Below are 16488 nucleotides of genomic sequence, written 5' to 3'. Positions count from 1 at the left end.
GGAAGCGATTAGGCCTTGGTAGGTCGCTGCAAGGAGTTGGCATCACATCTGCACACAAATCACTTACTCCCCTTAAATTCCGGGGAGAGGGCGATGAACTCTGACGCCGCGTTCTGTCAAATCCCAGATGTATTCGATTGGTTTCAGATCTGGTGAGTTGGGGGCCACCAAATCAATTGTGGAACTCGTAACTGTCTTTCTCGGACCAATCCATCACACTCCTGGCCTTCTGACACGGCGCATTATCTTACTGAAAAATGCCACTGCCATCGGGAAACATTATCGACGTGAAAGGGAGCACGTGGTCTGCAACCAGTGTTCGACACTCCTTGTCCGTTATGGTGCATTGCACGAGCGCCACTGGACTCATCAATGCCCACTTGAATGTTCTCCAGAGCACAAAGGAGCCGCCGCCAGCTTGTCTCCGTCACGCAGTTCAGGTGCTCTTCCCCTGGGAGACGACGGATTCGAGCCCTCCCACCGGAATCATGAAGAAGCTACATCTACATTTATACCTCGCAAGGCCCCCAACAGTGTATGGCGGAGGGCACTTTACGTGCCATTGTCGTTACCTCCCATTCCTGTTCCACTCGTGTCTGATTCGCGGGAAGAACGACTGCAGGAAACCCTCCGTGCGCGCTCGAATCTCTCTAGTTTTACATTCGTGATCTCCTCGGGAGGTATAAGTAGGGGGAAGCAATATATTCGATACCTCATCCAGAAACGCGCCCTCTCGAAACCTGGACAGCAAGCTACACCGCGATGCAGAGCGCCTCTCTTGAAGAGCCTGCCACTTGAGTTTGCTAAACATCTCTGTAACGCTATCACGCTTACCAAATAACCCTGTGAAGAAACGCGCCGCTCTTTTTTGGATCTTCTCTATCTCCTCTGTCAACCAGCCCTGGTACGAATCCGACACTGATGAGCAATACTCAATTATAGGCCGAACGGGTGTTTGTAGGCCACCTCCTTTGTTGATGGACTACATTTTCTAAAGACTCTTCCAATGAATCTCAGACTTTCACCCGCTATACCAACAATTAATTTTATATGATCAATCCACTACAAATCGTTACGTACTCATAATCCCAGATAGTTTACAGAAGTAACTGCTACCGGTGTTTGTTCCTCTATCATATAATCATACAATAAAGGATCCTTCTTTTTATGTATTCGCAATACATTACATTTGTCTATGTTAAGGGTCAGTTGCCACTCCCTGCACCAAGTGCCTATCCGCTGCAGATCTTCCTGCATTTCGCTGCAATTTTCTAGTGCTGCAACTTCTCTGTATACTACAGCATCATCCGCGAAAAGCCGCATGGAACTTCCGACACTATCTACTAGGTCATTTATATATATTGTGAAAAGCAATGGTTCCTTAACACTCATCTGTGGCACGCCAGAGGTTACTTTAACGTATGTGGCTGTCTCTCCATTGAGAACAACATGCTGTGTTCTGTTTGCTAAAAACTCTTCATTCCAGCCACACAGCTGGTCTGATATTCCGTAGGTTCTTACTTTGTTTATCAGGCGACAGTGCGGAACTGTATCGAACGCCTTCCGGAAGTCAAGGAAAATGGCATCTACCTGGGAGAATGTATCTAATATTTTCTGGGTCTCATGAACAAATACAGCGAGTTGGGTGTCACACGATCGCTTTTTCCGGAATCCATGTTGATTCCTACAGAGTAGATTCCGCGCTTCCAGAAATGACGTGATACGCGAACAAAGAGCATGTTCTAAAATTCTACAACAGATCGATGTCATAGACCTATAGTTTTCCGCATCTGCTCGACGACCCTTCTTGAAAACTGGAACTACCTGTGCTCTTTTCCAGTCATTTGGAACCTTCCGTTCCTGTAGAGACTTGCGGTACACGGCTGTTAGATGGGGGACAAGTTCTTTCGCGTACTTTGTGTAGAATCGTATTGGTATCCCGTCAGATCCAGTGGACTTTCCTCTGTTGAGTGATTTCAGTTGCTTTTATATTCCTTGGGCACTTATTCCTGTGTCAGCCATTTTTTAGTTGGTGCGAGGATTTTGAGAAAGAACTGCAGTGCGATCTTCCTGTGTGAAACAGCTTTGGAAAAAGTTGGTTAGTATTTCAGTGTGTGTCATCCTCTGTTTCAATGCCATCATCATCCCAGAGTGTCTGGATACGCTGTTTGGGGATTTATCATACCGTGAAAAGTTCTGCCACTGCGGTAACGTCAAGTATCGATGGACAGGTGTCCATTATAGTTGTAACTGTCGATGTCACGGTGTTAACATTGAGACATGCAAGGGGCGTCGGCTGAGGAGGCCCCATCGTTAGGAATATTCGGTGTCCTCTGTGTTCAGACATACTTGTACTCTGCCTAGCATTGAAGTCCAATGTCAGTTCCGCCACCTGTTCTGTTTTATTCGTCTGCCCAGCCTGCCACGTCCGACAACTGCAATTAGGGGTGGACGCCCAACCCGACGACGTCCGGACGTGGTTTAATATTGGTTTCGCCACGTGTTGAAGACATTCAACACAGCACCCCTCGAACTCCCAACAAGTTGTCCAGTTTCCAAAATGCTCTTACCGAGCCTCAGAGCCGGCCCCAGTGGCGGGGCGGTTCTAGGCGCTACAGTCTGGAACCGCACGACCGCTACGATCGCAGGTTCGAATCCTGCCTCGGGTGTGGATGTATGTCATGTCCTTAGATTAGTTAGGTTTACGTAGTTTTAAGTTCTAGGGGACTGATGACCTCAGAGTCATTTGAACCATTTGAACCGAGCCTCAGAGGTTTTAAAAATGTGCCCTCGGTCAGACTTAGGTAGATCGCCCGCCTTCACCATTCTACACACAGGCAGCATACATGTACATGTAATACATGCACCATGTTTGTGTCTGACTGGCAGTCATTCCTCGCTAGATGACGCTGCCATCGCCTGGACGGGCTTGTGTCGACAGTTGGTTGGTGGACATAATGTTCTGGCTGATCATTGTATAAAGGCTCTTAATACCGCTATTTGCTTTCTCTGACAGTCAAAACAAATTGTTCCTCCTCAGCGATTGCTTCCCGAAGTGCTGACGATTGCTTAGTGGTACGGAGGAAATCGTGGAAAGTAGTTCATTGCATCTGTTAGCAGTGAGACGCGAGAATATTAACACTATGTGAATGGATACGAAATGAAGTAAATAACCTAACGAGCTTCATAAGCATTCGTCTTTCTTCAGTGTAGCTTCAACCTACGTTTATTGTCATGCAGTCATCGTCATGAAATCTGTCGTTCCAATGGATACATTTAAAACTACTGCAGCTGCACATTCGTCCTCGCTGTTCTGAGCCGTTGCAGCAGTGAACTCCAATTTGACGTTTAGGCTTCAGCAAGTAGCTGCAGTCGTTTACGTATTCCACGCTGACGTAGATCCAGCAGCAAACCTCGTAGTGATTAGCTCTCACGTTAAATTTACTTTAATTTTTATTGTAGGTCCGTCCGGGGCAGAACCCTTCAAAACTCTTTGAAATCCTCGATAAATTCAGTACTTCAAAAACAGAAAAAAACAATTACTTTTCAGTTAGGCAAACGCAACATATGCAGCGGCTAATGATGCCTGTCTGGAGATTACAATTTCTGAATGTCCTCTCACTGCCCATGCAGCTCCCTCGCCATTGAGAGACAACTTCGTGGGTCTGTGGGAGGAGTGGTTAGCGTTGGAGAAAAAGCTGAGGCCGGCGAAACCGACGACACGACCGTTGCGCATCTCCTTTGGCGACAGCGACGGCAGCAACTACTTTTAACGCATCTCCGGATAGGAAACTGTCCTTTGACGCATGGGTCCCTCCTTCGGCAGGACGACCAACTTGTGTACAGTTCTTGTAGTGCAAACCTTTTCCTACGCCAAACTGTAACTAAATGCGCTTTATACCAAGCAATTAGGGCCGCAACCCACAGACCAGTTGACCTCTGTTTTAGATGATGAACTGAATGTGTTTCGTGTGTTAAGATTCTATTTTATGACTGATCTCGTCGATAGTGGCTTAGGTAGAAGAATTTTCTTTGTTTGTAAGACGGTTGCTACATCGTTTCATTTCCTGTTGAGCCTGAAGACACACTTTCATGTTGCACTATTTTGAGGTTGTGTCTTTACAGTCAATGTATTTTACTCACAGACTGCCCTGACTTGTCCCTGTTTTGTTGTTTGTGAACAAATGTGGTTGTAGATTCCAATTTTTTAATTTACGTTTTGTTGGTTGCTGCTACCAATTAATAACCACTGTTGTGTTCTTTTTGTTAAGTGTGGGTGCTGACGAAATAGCAGCTTAGCGCAATATACAAGCCAGTACCATCACAAAAACAGTCATTCAAAGAAACAACTGAGTAAATAAAGCAAACGAATGTTCACTTTAAATTTTGATTTATTCGAAACATTTGCAAATTCATTTCAAACAATTTCTAAAAAGCGTACATTAAAATTTTCTTCATGGCAAGGCTACAATCAAGACTGACCCAATTTTTAAGGGCACTTCATATTGTTAGTCACATCAAAACCAGGGACTTGAGTTTTACTGGGTACAAGAAATTTACAACCGAATGCCTTCTTCTTCGGTGGTTCAGTAACACAAAAGGACATTTTAATTGATCAGACCTTCTTTGGAGTAAATGCTCTTATCTTTGGAGGCCCTGTGACTATGAAGGCTGCCTTAATAGGACACACCTTCCGTTCAGTAAAGGCCCTCTTCTTCGGTGGGCCTGTAACGATAAAGGCTGTTTTGATCGGAAATGGTCCTGTTTTTAAGGGCGTTACTTTCATAAGGCCAACACTAAGAGATGCTCTCAAACGACAATATTCTGCAAAGATAGAGGTGGTTGCCAAACATTCCTTATTGGAGGGCTCATCATGTATATCCAACTTCTCATTAGAGGGCTCATCAGGCCATTGTGCAGTACTTTCTACTAAGTCTGGTGGTGGCTCAGATTCTCTTTCCAACTTCTCGTTATAGGGCTCATCAGGCCATTGTGCAGTACCTTCTACTGAGTCTGGTGGCAGCTCAGAATCTCTTTCCAACTTCTCATTAAAGGGCTCATCAGGCCATTCTGCAGTACTTTCTACTGAGTCTGGTGGCGGCTCAGAAACTCTTTCCAACTTCTCATTAGAGGGCTCATCAGGCCACTGTGCAGTACTTTCTACTGAGTCTGGTGGCGGCTCAGAATCTCTTTCCAACTTCTCATTAAAGGGCTCATCAGGCCATTCTGCAGTACTTTCTACTGAGTCTGGTGGCGGCTCAGAAACTCTTTCCAACTTCTCGTTATAGGGCTCATCAGCCCATAGTGCAGTACTTTCTACTGAGTCTAGTGGCGGCTCAGAATCTCTTTCCAACTTCTCGTTATAGGGCTCATCAGGCCATTGTGCAGTACTTTCTACTGAGTCTGGTGGCGGCTCAGATTCTCTTTCCAACTTCTCATTAGAGGGCTCATCAGGCCACTGTGCAGTACCTTCTACTGAGTCTGGTGGCGGCTCAGAAACTCTTTCCAACTTCTCGTTATAGGGCTCATCAGGACATTGTGCAGTACTTTTTACTGAGTCTGGTGGCGGCTCAGAATCTCTTTCCAACTTCTCGTTATAGGCCTCATCAGGCCATTGTGCAGTACTTTCTACTGAGTCTGGTGGCGGCTCAGAATCTCTTTCCAACTTCTCGTTATAGGGCTCATCAGGCCATTGTGCAGTACTTTCTACTGAGTCTGGTGGCGGCTCAGAATCTCTTTCCAACTTCTCGTTATAGGGCTCATCAGGCCATTGTGCAGTACTTTCTACTGAGTCTGGTGGCGGCTCAGATTCTCTTTCCAACTTCTCATTATAGGGCTCATCAGGCCATTGTGCAGTACTTTCTACTGAGTCTGGTGGCGGCTCAGAATCTCTTTCCAGCTTCTCGTTATAGGGCTCATCAGGCCATTGTGCAGTACTTTCTACTGAGTCTTGTGGCGGCTCAGAATCTCTTTCCAGCTTCTCGTTATAGGGCTCATCAGGCCATTGTGCAGTACTTTCTACTGAGTCTGGTGGCGGCTCAGAATCTCTTTCCAACTTCTCGTTATAGGGCTCATCAGGCCATTGTGCAGTACTTTCTACTGAGTCTGGTGGCGGCTCAGAATCTCTTTCCAACTTCTCGTTATAGGGCTCATCAGGCCATTGTGCAGTACTTTCTACTGAGTCAGGTGGTGGCTCAGCATAACTCTCTAATTCCTCATCCGCTGGCTCGTCATGCCAGTCTGCAAGAGATGTCACTGAGGGTGCTGGTGGTCTAGCATCCATCCCTAACTGCATATCGGGGGGCTCAGATAGGGATTCGGCAGTAGTCGCGGGTTCTGATGCTGGAGGCACGGCAATTGTCTCGAGCTGATCTGTTTTCTCATCTAGTCTTCTTCTGTGAGCGGGATGGTGTTGGCGAGTCCACTCCTGTTAGCAGAATACAGAAAGCTCGGTAAGAGACATGGAACACAAAATCATATATGTGTATTCAATGTACATAACTAGAATAATTCTGTAACTATCAGTTTGTTGCTTTTAACTATGGTAGAAGGAGAACAATTTTAAAAATAATTGATGTCTGATTATTAATGTTCGTTTGGCGCAGCTGTAATATGCGGGATCTTTTTGTGTGTACTTATTTGCGTTTAATGTTTCAGTACGAATTTTTCAGTTGCGTGTGAGTTCAGGTAATAATGGAGATGACGGCAAACGCGATGCAAAATATAATTCCGATTTACGTGTATATTTAATACTGTTTATCCCAGCAGTTAAAGATGTGTCCACTTTTTATGTAATGGTCATGTATACGTACAAGTTACGGTTATGTGGGCAAGTTCAGTCTATTAAATCTATTGACCCTCACAGCTCGCACTTGTTATGGGCCGATACCTGCTTGAATGGTTCACCGGCGTTGCATCTGATTTTGTGGTGTAACTAGCTCGGCATTTTTACGAGGGAAAAGCTCGTCGTCTTCTGGGACACCACATAAATCTTCAGTGGCTACTTGGTAATACTGTGACTTTACAAATACCATCCGACACCATACTTGGGAGCCTTTCTACCAGCGGTAACGTTGTTTGTATCGATTGTGGTTGTTCTCGTGAAGCATATGAAATAACTTGGGAGGCACTTGTCCTCTGAAAAGTAGTGCACGCTATTCCAATGAAGTCCAACTATTACAGAGAAGAAGCTTCAGTGGTTTGTGACATACAGTAACGAGACCACCTATTGTTTGGTGGACCCAAACATATTCGAAGGTGACAGCGTGAATCCAATGTGCATTGACAGGATACCGGAAAAGGCAAACTCAAAGGGCGTTTCTCACTTGTAAACGGATATGCACGGAAGTAAATAGAACACAGAAACGACAGAGAAAAATTACACTTGAAGTGAGTTTTGTAACTCCCTGAGAAAAGACATACTGGTTAGCGCCGCATTAAGTTAAAAGTTCTCGGAAGAGGGAAATTGTTTGTACTGGAAGCAGAGTAACCATCCGCTGAAAAGACTTCCACCACCAACTGTTAGTGATAAGCCTTGGTCTTCGTCAGACTATTCCACCACCAGCTCTAAGTAACAAACATAGGACTTTTAGAGAGGACTGTAAAGATGATAATGATTTACAATGTAAGGGCATTATTATGCTGTTATATCAGTCACTAACAGTTCATCAGGCAAAGCCAATAAACACTAACCGATAATCTAAAACTACTCTCCATCTTCCTCAACTAGTTCTCTTAAAATTTAACTACGTGTTATTTGTGCAGGAGAAACCTGAAACATGGAAACCTCAAATTACTACATCTTTACCTAAGCAAGGATTAAATCATTACCCAGAAACAGAGCAAAACAGCTGTATAAGCCACTAAGTGTGCAACAGGAATTCCACTATTAAACGCTGGGCAGAGTGAGCGAATGGGTGGAAAGAGTTCATTGAAGGCCTCTACGAGGGATAGAAATGGATGTTGAGATGATAGACGTAGGGGTCCAGTAATGGCACTTATCAGAGTTTCGACGCACATACGGTCAAATAAATCTACAGACGTCGACTGCATATCTACATTTCTAAAATCATGAGTGAAAGTGAAAACCAAACAACTTTTCAAGTTCGATTGAAGGATTTTATAGTCTACAAACTACACAAAATTCCGAAGGGTTATAAGAGCGAGAACTACCGAAAAATCGACTGACAAGTATAACACACCGAAGAATGGAAAAGAAAGCTTTGATTGAGGAAAGGTGCTGCGAATACATAGAAAGAAAGATCCCATATCACTTAGCTACAATATAGCAGGTCAGCAACTGGAAGCAGGTAATTCCATAAATTATCTGGGAGTACGCATTAGGAGTGATTTAAAATGGAGTGAACATATAAAGTTGATCGTCGGTAAAGCAGATGCTAGACTGAGAGTCATTGGAAGACTCCTAAGGAAATGCAATCCGAAAACAAAGGAAGTAGGTTACAGTAGGCTTGTTCGCCCACTGCTTGAATACTGCTCAGCAGTGTGGGATGCGTACCAGATAGGGTTGATAGAAGAGGTAGAGAAGATCCAATGGAGAGCAGCGTGCTTCGTTACAGGATCATCTAGTAATCGCGAAAGTATTACGGAGATGATAGATAAACTCCAGTGGAAGACTCTGCAGGAGAGACTCTCAGTAGCTCGGTACGGGCTTTTGTTAAAGTTTCGAGAACATACCTTCACCGAGGGGTCAAGCCGTATATTGCTCCCTCCTACATATATCTCGCGAAGAGACCATGAGGATAAAATCAGAGAGATTAGAGCCCACACAGAGCCATACCGACAATCCTTCTTTCCACGAACAATACGAGACTGGAATAGAAGGGAGAACCGGTAGAGATACTCAAGGTACGCTCCGCCACACACCGTCAGGTGGCTTGCGGAGTATGGATGTTGATGTAGGAAAAGGCACCAGAGAGGCACCTCTGACGTCGCTCATTATTGTAGAAGCAAGACTGCAAAAAGAGTTCCACGATGTAAAATAGTGGAATATGTTTCAGTTTCTCAGTCTTTCGCCCATACTATTCAGTCTGCCCATCAGCGAAATGATGACGAAAGTAAATGAAAGGATCATGTGTGGGTTTAAATTCAGGATGGAAGGATGTCAGTGGTTAGATTCAGTGGTGGCACTGCTGTCATCAGTAAAAGTGAAGGGAAATGTTACACTGGACTGTTATATTGAATCAGAAACAGTGTTGCACAAAGTAGCAATTATACGAGGGACGGTTCCTGAATACAGTATGGCGGTATGCTTCATTTCTTCTTTTGGTGAGCTCAGTGGTAGAGCCATTTGAAAAGCTAACTACATTTCTTAACATTGTTTAGAATCTAGTCGCACAGATAAAGCAATCTTTGTTTGTAAGCTATTGCTAACTTCTAGTGGTGTGATTACTTCTATTTACTTCATTTTGTGAGAAGTTTCCATGGATGTGTTATGGGTGTGTTAATGAAGAAAGTATTTTTCGCTGCACTGGGTGATATAATTGATCAGTGATTGTCAGATCAGAGCAATTTCTGATCCTGTTATTGTGGGAGGCGTGTTTTTGAACAGTACTGCGTATTCAAGGATCACACAGGTAATGTGTTTGCTTTCAGCACGTTCAGCAGTGGATGTGACGTTTTTATGTACTCCGGTGAAAGTTTTTCATTTGGTGTTTTCAGCCAGAAGACCGTTTTGAGGCATCTGACCACAGTTATTTATACTCAACAGCTAGCTCCTTTATTTGTGTACGACTACTGCAAGCTACACCTATTTGAACCACCTCACCGTCGTGACGCTTTGGAATCAAAGTGACGATTGCTTGATACCACATGAAGTGTCCCGTTAAAAGATATCTCTTTTAGTAAGTTGTGCCATAAATCTCATTTCTGTCCAGTTCGTTTCAGTACCTCCTCAGCAATTATCGAATCTATCCAGTTGTGTAAGGCAGGTAAAAAATGAGCTGACAAGACATATCCCATGTTTCATTACTGCTTCGGGATGCAGAGTATTAGACATTTACGAGAGTCAGCTTAAGATAAGTGCTGTACGCCACTCACCAGATCATCACGTAAAAGCCCAGTGCACTCTCCAGCTGCCGCCTGCGAATGCAGATGTTCGACCCACTGCATCTGTACAAAAAGGAAAGAAAAAATTTTTGTAGTTAACGTATGTACCCACAGGAACACTACAGACTACATCTATAGCTGAAACCATTTAACACCAACATAAAATAGACTGGAAAGTGCTACAGAATCGATCCTGATGTCGAACCAATTAAATTTGAAGTGAGGAGGGCCCTAGTGTGATGACTGACTTTTCCAGTGCATACAGCTTATTGAGTATGAGTACTTCAAGGCTAGTAAATACAGATGTAGGAATAAATACTTGACATGAAGGTAATTCACCGGCCATATCACATAGTTAAATAGAGCGCTGTGTAAAGTTAAAGAAAGCGGCCATCAGCAATAATCCAAAACTCAGTCGAAGTAAGTATCTTGGTGTTAGTGGGTACAGTGTCGCAATCTCCCACATAGCAATGAAAAAGTAGAGACAAGATCAATAGCGAAGAAAACAGGAAAAGCGACGCTTGGAAATAACCACATTCAGAACAAAGAATGGACAGCCTTATAGGTCAATATAGAAATTTGATTCCTGAACATCTTAAGGCAGAAAAGGACAGGTTTGAAGACAGCGGAAAGAGATCTTTATATTGTTGTTGTGGTCTTCAGTCCTGAGACTGGTTTGATGCAGCTCTCCATGCTACTCTATCCTGTGCAAGCTTCTTCATCTCCCAGTACCTACTGCAGCCTACGTCCTTCTGAATCTGCTTAGTGTATTCATCTCTTGGTCTCCCTCTACGATTTTTGCCCTCCAAGCTGCCCTCCAGTACTAAATTGGTGATCCCTTGATGCCTCAGAACATGTCCTACCAACCGATCCCTTCTTCTAGTCAATTTGTGCCACAGACTCCTCTTCTCCCCAATTCTATTCATTACTTCCTCATTAGTTATGTGAAGTACCCATCTAATCTTCAGCATTCTTCTGTAGCACCACATTTCGAAAGCTTCTATTCTCTTCTTGTCCAAACTATATATCGTCCATATTTCACTTCCATACATGGCTACACTCCATACAAATACTTTCGAAACGACTTCCTGACACTTAAATCTATACTCGGTGTCAACAAATTTCTCTTCTTCATTGCCAGTCTACATTTTATGTCCTCTCTACTTCGACCATCATCAGTTATTTTGCTCCTCAAATAGCAGAACTCCTTTACTACTTTAAGTGTCTCATTTTATTATCTTATTCCCTCAGTATCACCCGACTTAATTCGAATACATTCCATTATCCTCGCTTTGCTTTTGTTGATGTTCATCTAAATTTTCGTAAGTGAGTGACGTCCGTTAGTGGGCACATGGTGTGTGTGTGTGTGTGTGTGTGTGTGTGTGTGTGTGTGTGTGTGTGTGTGTGCGTGTGTGTGTGTGTGTGTGTGCTACTGCTGTGTTGTACGTCGTCAGGAAACGGAGTGGTGCTCACCTTCGGAGCTTTGGTGACCTGCTCCAACTCGACCAGCCGTCGATGCCCCTGCATCGTCTTCCTTCGGCCGAAACAAGGACAGCACGCTGTCCAGTATCTCCTCCAACCCATCTGCAGCAGAGAAGAGCCTGTTCCACAAGCTGCCGAATCGTTTACGGTATAGTAATTGCTGCACTGTGCTGCACAGTAGAATCTTTCCTGTTGTCACCATACTGTGAAATAGATGGCGTGTTCAGCACCGCAAAAAACCAATTTGTGGCAATATCGAGTAGTTCCAAAAGAAGGGAAAGTTTTCAGATAGAGAAATAGTTTTAGCAGTTGTTAAACGGTTCTGGTATTGTCACGTAGAAACCACAGTCAAGTTCTTAAGTTAGGTTGGTCAATGAAGTACTATATTTAGACTTGAAACACGTTAGTTACTGAAACTAGCTCACAGCCAGAACAGAACTGCCTTCCTGAACGAAGATTGCAGATATAGACACTGACGGAGAAAAATCGCAACTTCAAAAAATAATTAACGTAGAATATTGAAATTTAGGGAATATATTTGCCTAGGTCACATATTTAAGTGCTCAGTATTGCAAGATCTCAGGGTAAATTAAAGTGCAAGGTGGCCATCGCAAATGTGAAATTCTGATACATTAATAATCGGTGTAGCCGCCAGAATGTTGATTGCAAGGATGCAAAGGTGCGTGCGTTGCGCTCTACAGGTGCCGGATGGCTGTTTGTTTGACAGAATTCGGTGCCTATTTCACTTGCTCGGACAACACAGGGACAGTTAATGCTGGTTATAGATGACGTCCCATTGCGACTCCATACACTCCATTACACTCCATACAAATTAGTCCACCATTCCGTTCTTCTCTCTGCCTCTACAAGCACCTCTATCTCATACGTTAGGTGGCAAACCGTCTCCCTTCTTATTGGCTGTACAGAATTACGGCCAATCAGAGCTGACTTTCAGGGCGCGGCTCGCGCCAAAATCTAGAAAGAACCAACCACTGCTCTCAGCTAATTGACATCATTAAAATAAACAACTCAAAACTCCCTTGTTAAACAAATGAAATGAAATAAATTTTAAGCTTCACTTAACGTCCAGGAATTTAACTATATAATCGCGAACGTTCTGGCTGTCTCTTACACATTCAAACATGCCTGGACATCCGCCATCCACTAGCACGGGAACCACTGGTGGATTCGCTCCCACGACACAAAGCTGGAACACTTGCAAGTTCCTATAGAGAACTACAAACTGAAAATTTAATATTGGCGAATGTCCCACATACACTCACACAAGTACTCTCTTTCACACCCGTCCTAACATAAAACATAAATATCTACTTGAAATTCTTGAAGCTATTACTAGAGCAAAATTACGAAAGGTTTTCTAAAATGAGAACTTTCCATATTTGAATCTAAGCACTGAAGGTGTTCATATCTTTTCAAATAGTCACAGTTAGTGATTTTGAAACATCCCCTTGGAAAAATTAGTGAATTACTATGCTGATAAACCTCTTACGTTATTTGATTTTTAAACAGCTGAGCAGAACTGAACGTACTCAGACACTTCTCTCTTTACTTATTCTCATCAACACTAAAATGTCACACAATATTTTTAGTGCAACGCAATCTGACTTTCAATAGTCCCTACAAAAGAATGGCCCTGACTAACATTAACCTATACCTTCCATGAATCACTTACCTCAAAAAATCTTCGTTACTCGAACTACTGCAATACAGCAAGCGCCAATGCTGCTAGCTAAATAAAAGATTCTAACTACTGAAGGCACTGACTACTGATGGGCATGGTTAACAAATGAAAGATTTTGATAGAGAACAAACAATGTATTTACCTTAATAATATTCAAAAGTCATCACACACACACAAACATCATTTCATGAAACACAGTATTACAAATTTACTCTTTCCGGTGGAAACATGTCCAGATCGTCCGCTCTCCCCCCACATCCACCACTGCTGGCGGCTCACATCCAACTGCCCAACACTACAATAGCGAATAATTCAACAATACAAACCAGCCACAGGCTGAACACAGCACAGTTAGTGTTTTCATACAGAGCGCTACGTGGCGTTACCAATATAAAAACCTAAATAGCATACTAACGATTTAGTTTTTTAAATGTCGGATAATTACGTTTTTTAATGACTTTTTTTTGTAACTTCCAAATTATGACCGTTATTGACTTCAGATTTTGACAGATTGTTCCTTTACACAACAGAAGGCTATGTACCTAATATCAAGTTTGTCGGACTATTTATAGACCAGTTATTAATTTTAATAGTTCCAGAGAATGTAACTACACTGTAAGCGCTCTCCGCCACTATCAGACGCTGCAGTCGCGCCTTATGGTCACGAAGCACGTCTGCAGGACACAGGTCGCACGTTGCAGATGGTATAAGATTCTGACTGCTTACGCTGGAGCCCACATACATTGATACAAGAAAGCTCTAATAGACAAATTGGAGACACAATAGGCCGAGAGAGTGAGTGGGCACTTTATAGCATGTTGGGTTACAACAGCCGTAATGGTGTATGGGATAACCACACGAGTTCTCCTGCTGTGACACGAAATTGCATTCCAAACCGTAGCTCCAGGTGTAGGTCCCGTGTGTCCAGCACGATGACTGGTTGGTCGCTTGCCCTCAACTGGCCTTCTCCTAATCAACACACGGCCATCACCGGCACAGAATCAGAACCGGCTAACACAATGAACACTCTCTTGACACCACTGAAGTCCCAAATGCCGGTGTAAGGGCTGTAAGACGTCGTGGTCTCCTGACCTTCATTGCTTAGATATTCCGCCCTCACAATCATATTCTCCACATCAAGACGCTTCATTCAAACCCAAACTCGATAAGATAAAGTCAATGTTGTATGAATTCATGTAAATGATGCGCAAATAACAAGTGCGCACTGGGGTTGAGATACTCGAAGCTAGCATACACACACACACATTCAAGACACAACAGTCACAAAAGCTTTTAGTTTGGGAGAGGCAAACACCGCACGTCAGGAGGCTGGTCCCTTCCGAGGTTTTCACTGGGGGCTACCTACATCAGCCGGTGGCTGCCCGTGAAGCGGACAGCGTTTGCCCGAGTGAAAGGAAGAACGACCCCGTGTTCGGATTAAAAGCAAATTCCCCTACACTGTGTGGGAGCGCCCAGTCTACGCATTCTTTACTAACATAGCACACAGTTTCAGAGGTTTTTCACAAGGAGACAGCAAACGCCAAACGCCGATGCTACAGATTTCCGGAATGGTCGTCTTAAACGAAACGACATTCTCCCGTTTTAGAAGAGCCATGCTGATTGGCGGACGATATTCATGACGGCTTGAGCTGAAAGAGTAATGGAAGAGACTGACACGTCTGGCGTGGAGAGGGGCCGTTCCGTTGCCGCTCTAGAAGAGAGAACACGTAACGAGAGCGTGCGCTCTCGTACGTGTACTGAAAAGAGCGAGGAACAAGTCTCTCCTCAGTACTTCACTGGGAGAGCACCTCTGTCGAGAGCCAATTGGAGTGTGACTCTATACTGAGTCATTGCGATTAAGTGTAGTTCACTGTGTTGGCTGCCACACTTATTGTGCAGTGTGAACAGACAGAGTTATAGTTAAACGCCTGTGAGCGAATTTTTGAGTGGATTGGCGCTGGACTGGTTATCTGACCGGTGTACCACGCCAATAGTTAGACTAGGGGCGAATATGAGTCCTTGACCTCATCAAGGCGTAGGGAGAGTTTGATTGGTGAAGGTCAATCCAGATAGAGCGAGAGTTATCTTATTTGTCAGCAGCGAGCGGCGCAGAGAGCAGACATTGCAGCTTACGGTATTGTGCGCTACAGCTCTTGCGAGCCCCATATTTCCTCCACAACAGTACACTTCACTGCATTTCACATGTGACTGCATCGACTGTACCTAGCAACATTCTAACGGTTGATTATTCAAGTTGAGTAGGCGCGGCTCTCAGCCATTCTGCCAACTCAAAAACAATCTTAAATTTTGTATAGAAATTTCATTAGCGAATCCTATCCTTAAGAGGTAGCTTCACATTCCGAAAAGAAACCGGAAATAAGTGCCATTGTGATTTCTCAGAATTTTTGCAAAATAAATAATAATATTCGTTAGTTTCATGTTATTCTTACACTAATTAGCACTACTCCAGTACCCAAGTATCCCACTAGTTACATAAGAAATTATGTGTATTTTTGTCATTTCCTTACAGCGGGCGACTGCAGAAGATATTTATCGCTGAAAGTTTTTCAGGCATTTCTCTTTAGAACGTTAGCAGCGACTGTCTGACTTCTGTAGTAGTGTGGGGGTGGAAATTGCATCTTGCAGGAGCCACAGAGTAAAGGGTACATCTCAGATTAATCCGTTTCGCAGAATGACAGAATAGCACCCACAGACTCACAGGTGTTAGTGGAATGTTCGCAACAGGGAGTCTGGCTCGGAGCTGTTCTTGAAGTAACCGATTTTTAACAGTTCACTGTGTCGCTGTGGTGCCAACAAGTGCTCATATTGTTGCTGCAGATGCAGTACGATGCGCCAGTGCCACGATGATTTTCCAAATCGGTAGTGCCACGTGACCGTCTGGAGTTCGGTCTACTTGCGACCTCACATTCTAGTGACCACCGCTGCCAGTGCATTGCTACCACGTCTGTCTGATAAACAGCAGAAGGAACATCCAGTTTCTCGTAGCCCTCTCCCTCGACTTCTTTCAAAGTTAGTGAGTTGTCGACAATGGCATCATTGTCACCTTCAACGCATTCTTGACTAACAGCAGCTCACCATGTCCTTTCTCAAAGGTTAACTAACACTCACTCCCGTTACAGAGTGAACACAGAGCAAACCTGAACTGCATCCTCATACTGGCTCTACCAGCGCCACTCTTAGGCGACTGGTGCGAAATCTGAAGAGACATCATCTTTCAG

The 16488-nt window shown here is 43.9% G+C and overlaps 1 protein-coding gene across 1 annotated transcript; it reads right to left on the bottom strand.

Annotated features, from left to right (window-relative positions):
- Positions 1 to 4615: 4615 nt before the first annotated feature.
- Positions 4616 to 6283, bottom strand: LOC126294583 (uncharacterized). The gene has a single exon (XM_049987156.1). The coding sequence runs from the start codon at positions 6281 to 6283 to the stop codon at positions 4616 to 4618; it is 1668 nt and encodes a 555-aa protein (XP_049843113.1).
- Between the last annotated feature and the right edge of the window lie 10205 nt (positions 6284 to 16488).

This window comes from Schistocerca gregaria, chromosome 1, assembly GCF_023897955.1.
Source record: "Schistocerca gregaria isolate iqSchGreg1 chromosome 1, iqSchGreg1.2, whole genome shotgun sequence".
In the NCBI taxonomy this organism is placed as follows: domain Eukaryota; kingdom Metazoa; phylum Arthropoda; class Insecta; order Orthoptera; family Acrididae; genus Schistocerca; species Schistocerca gregaria.
Note: the sequence above shows the minus strand (reverse complement) of the source record. Positions and strands in the feature narration are given on the sequence as shown.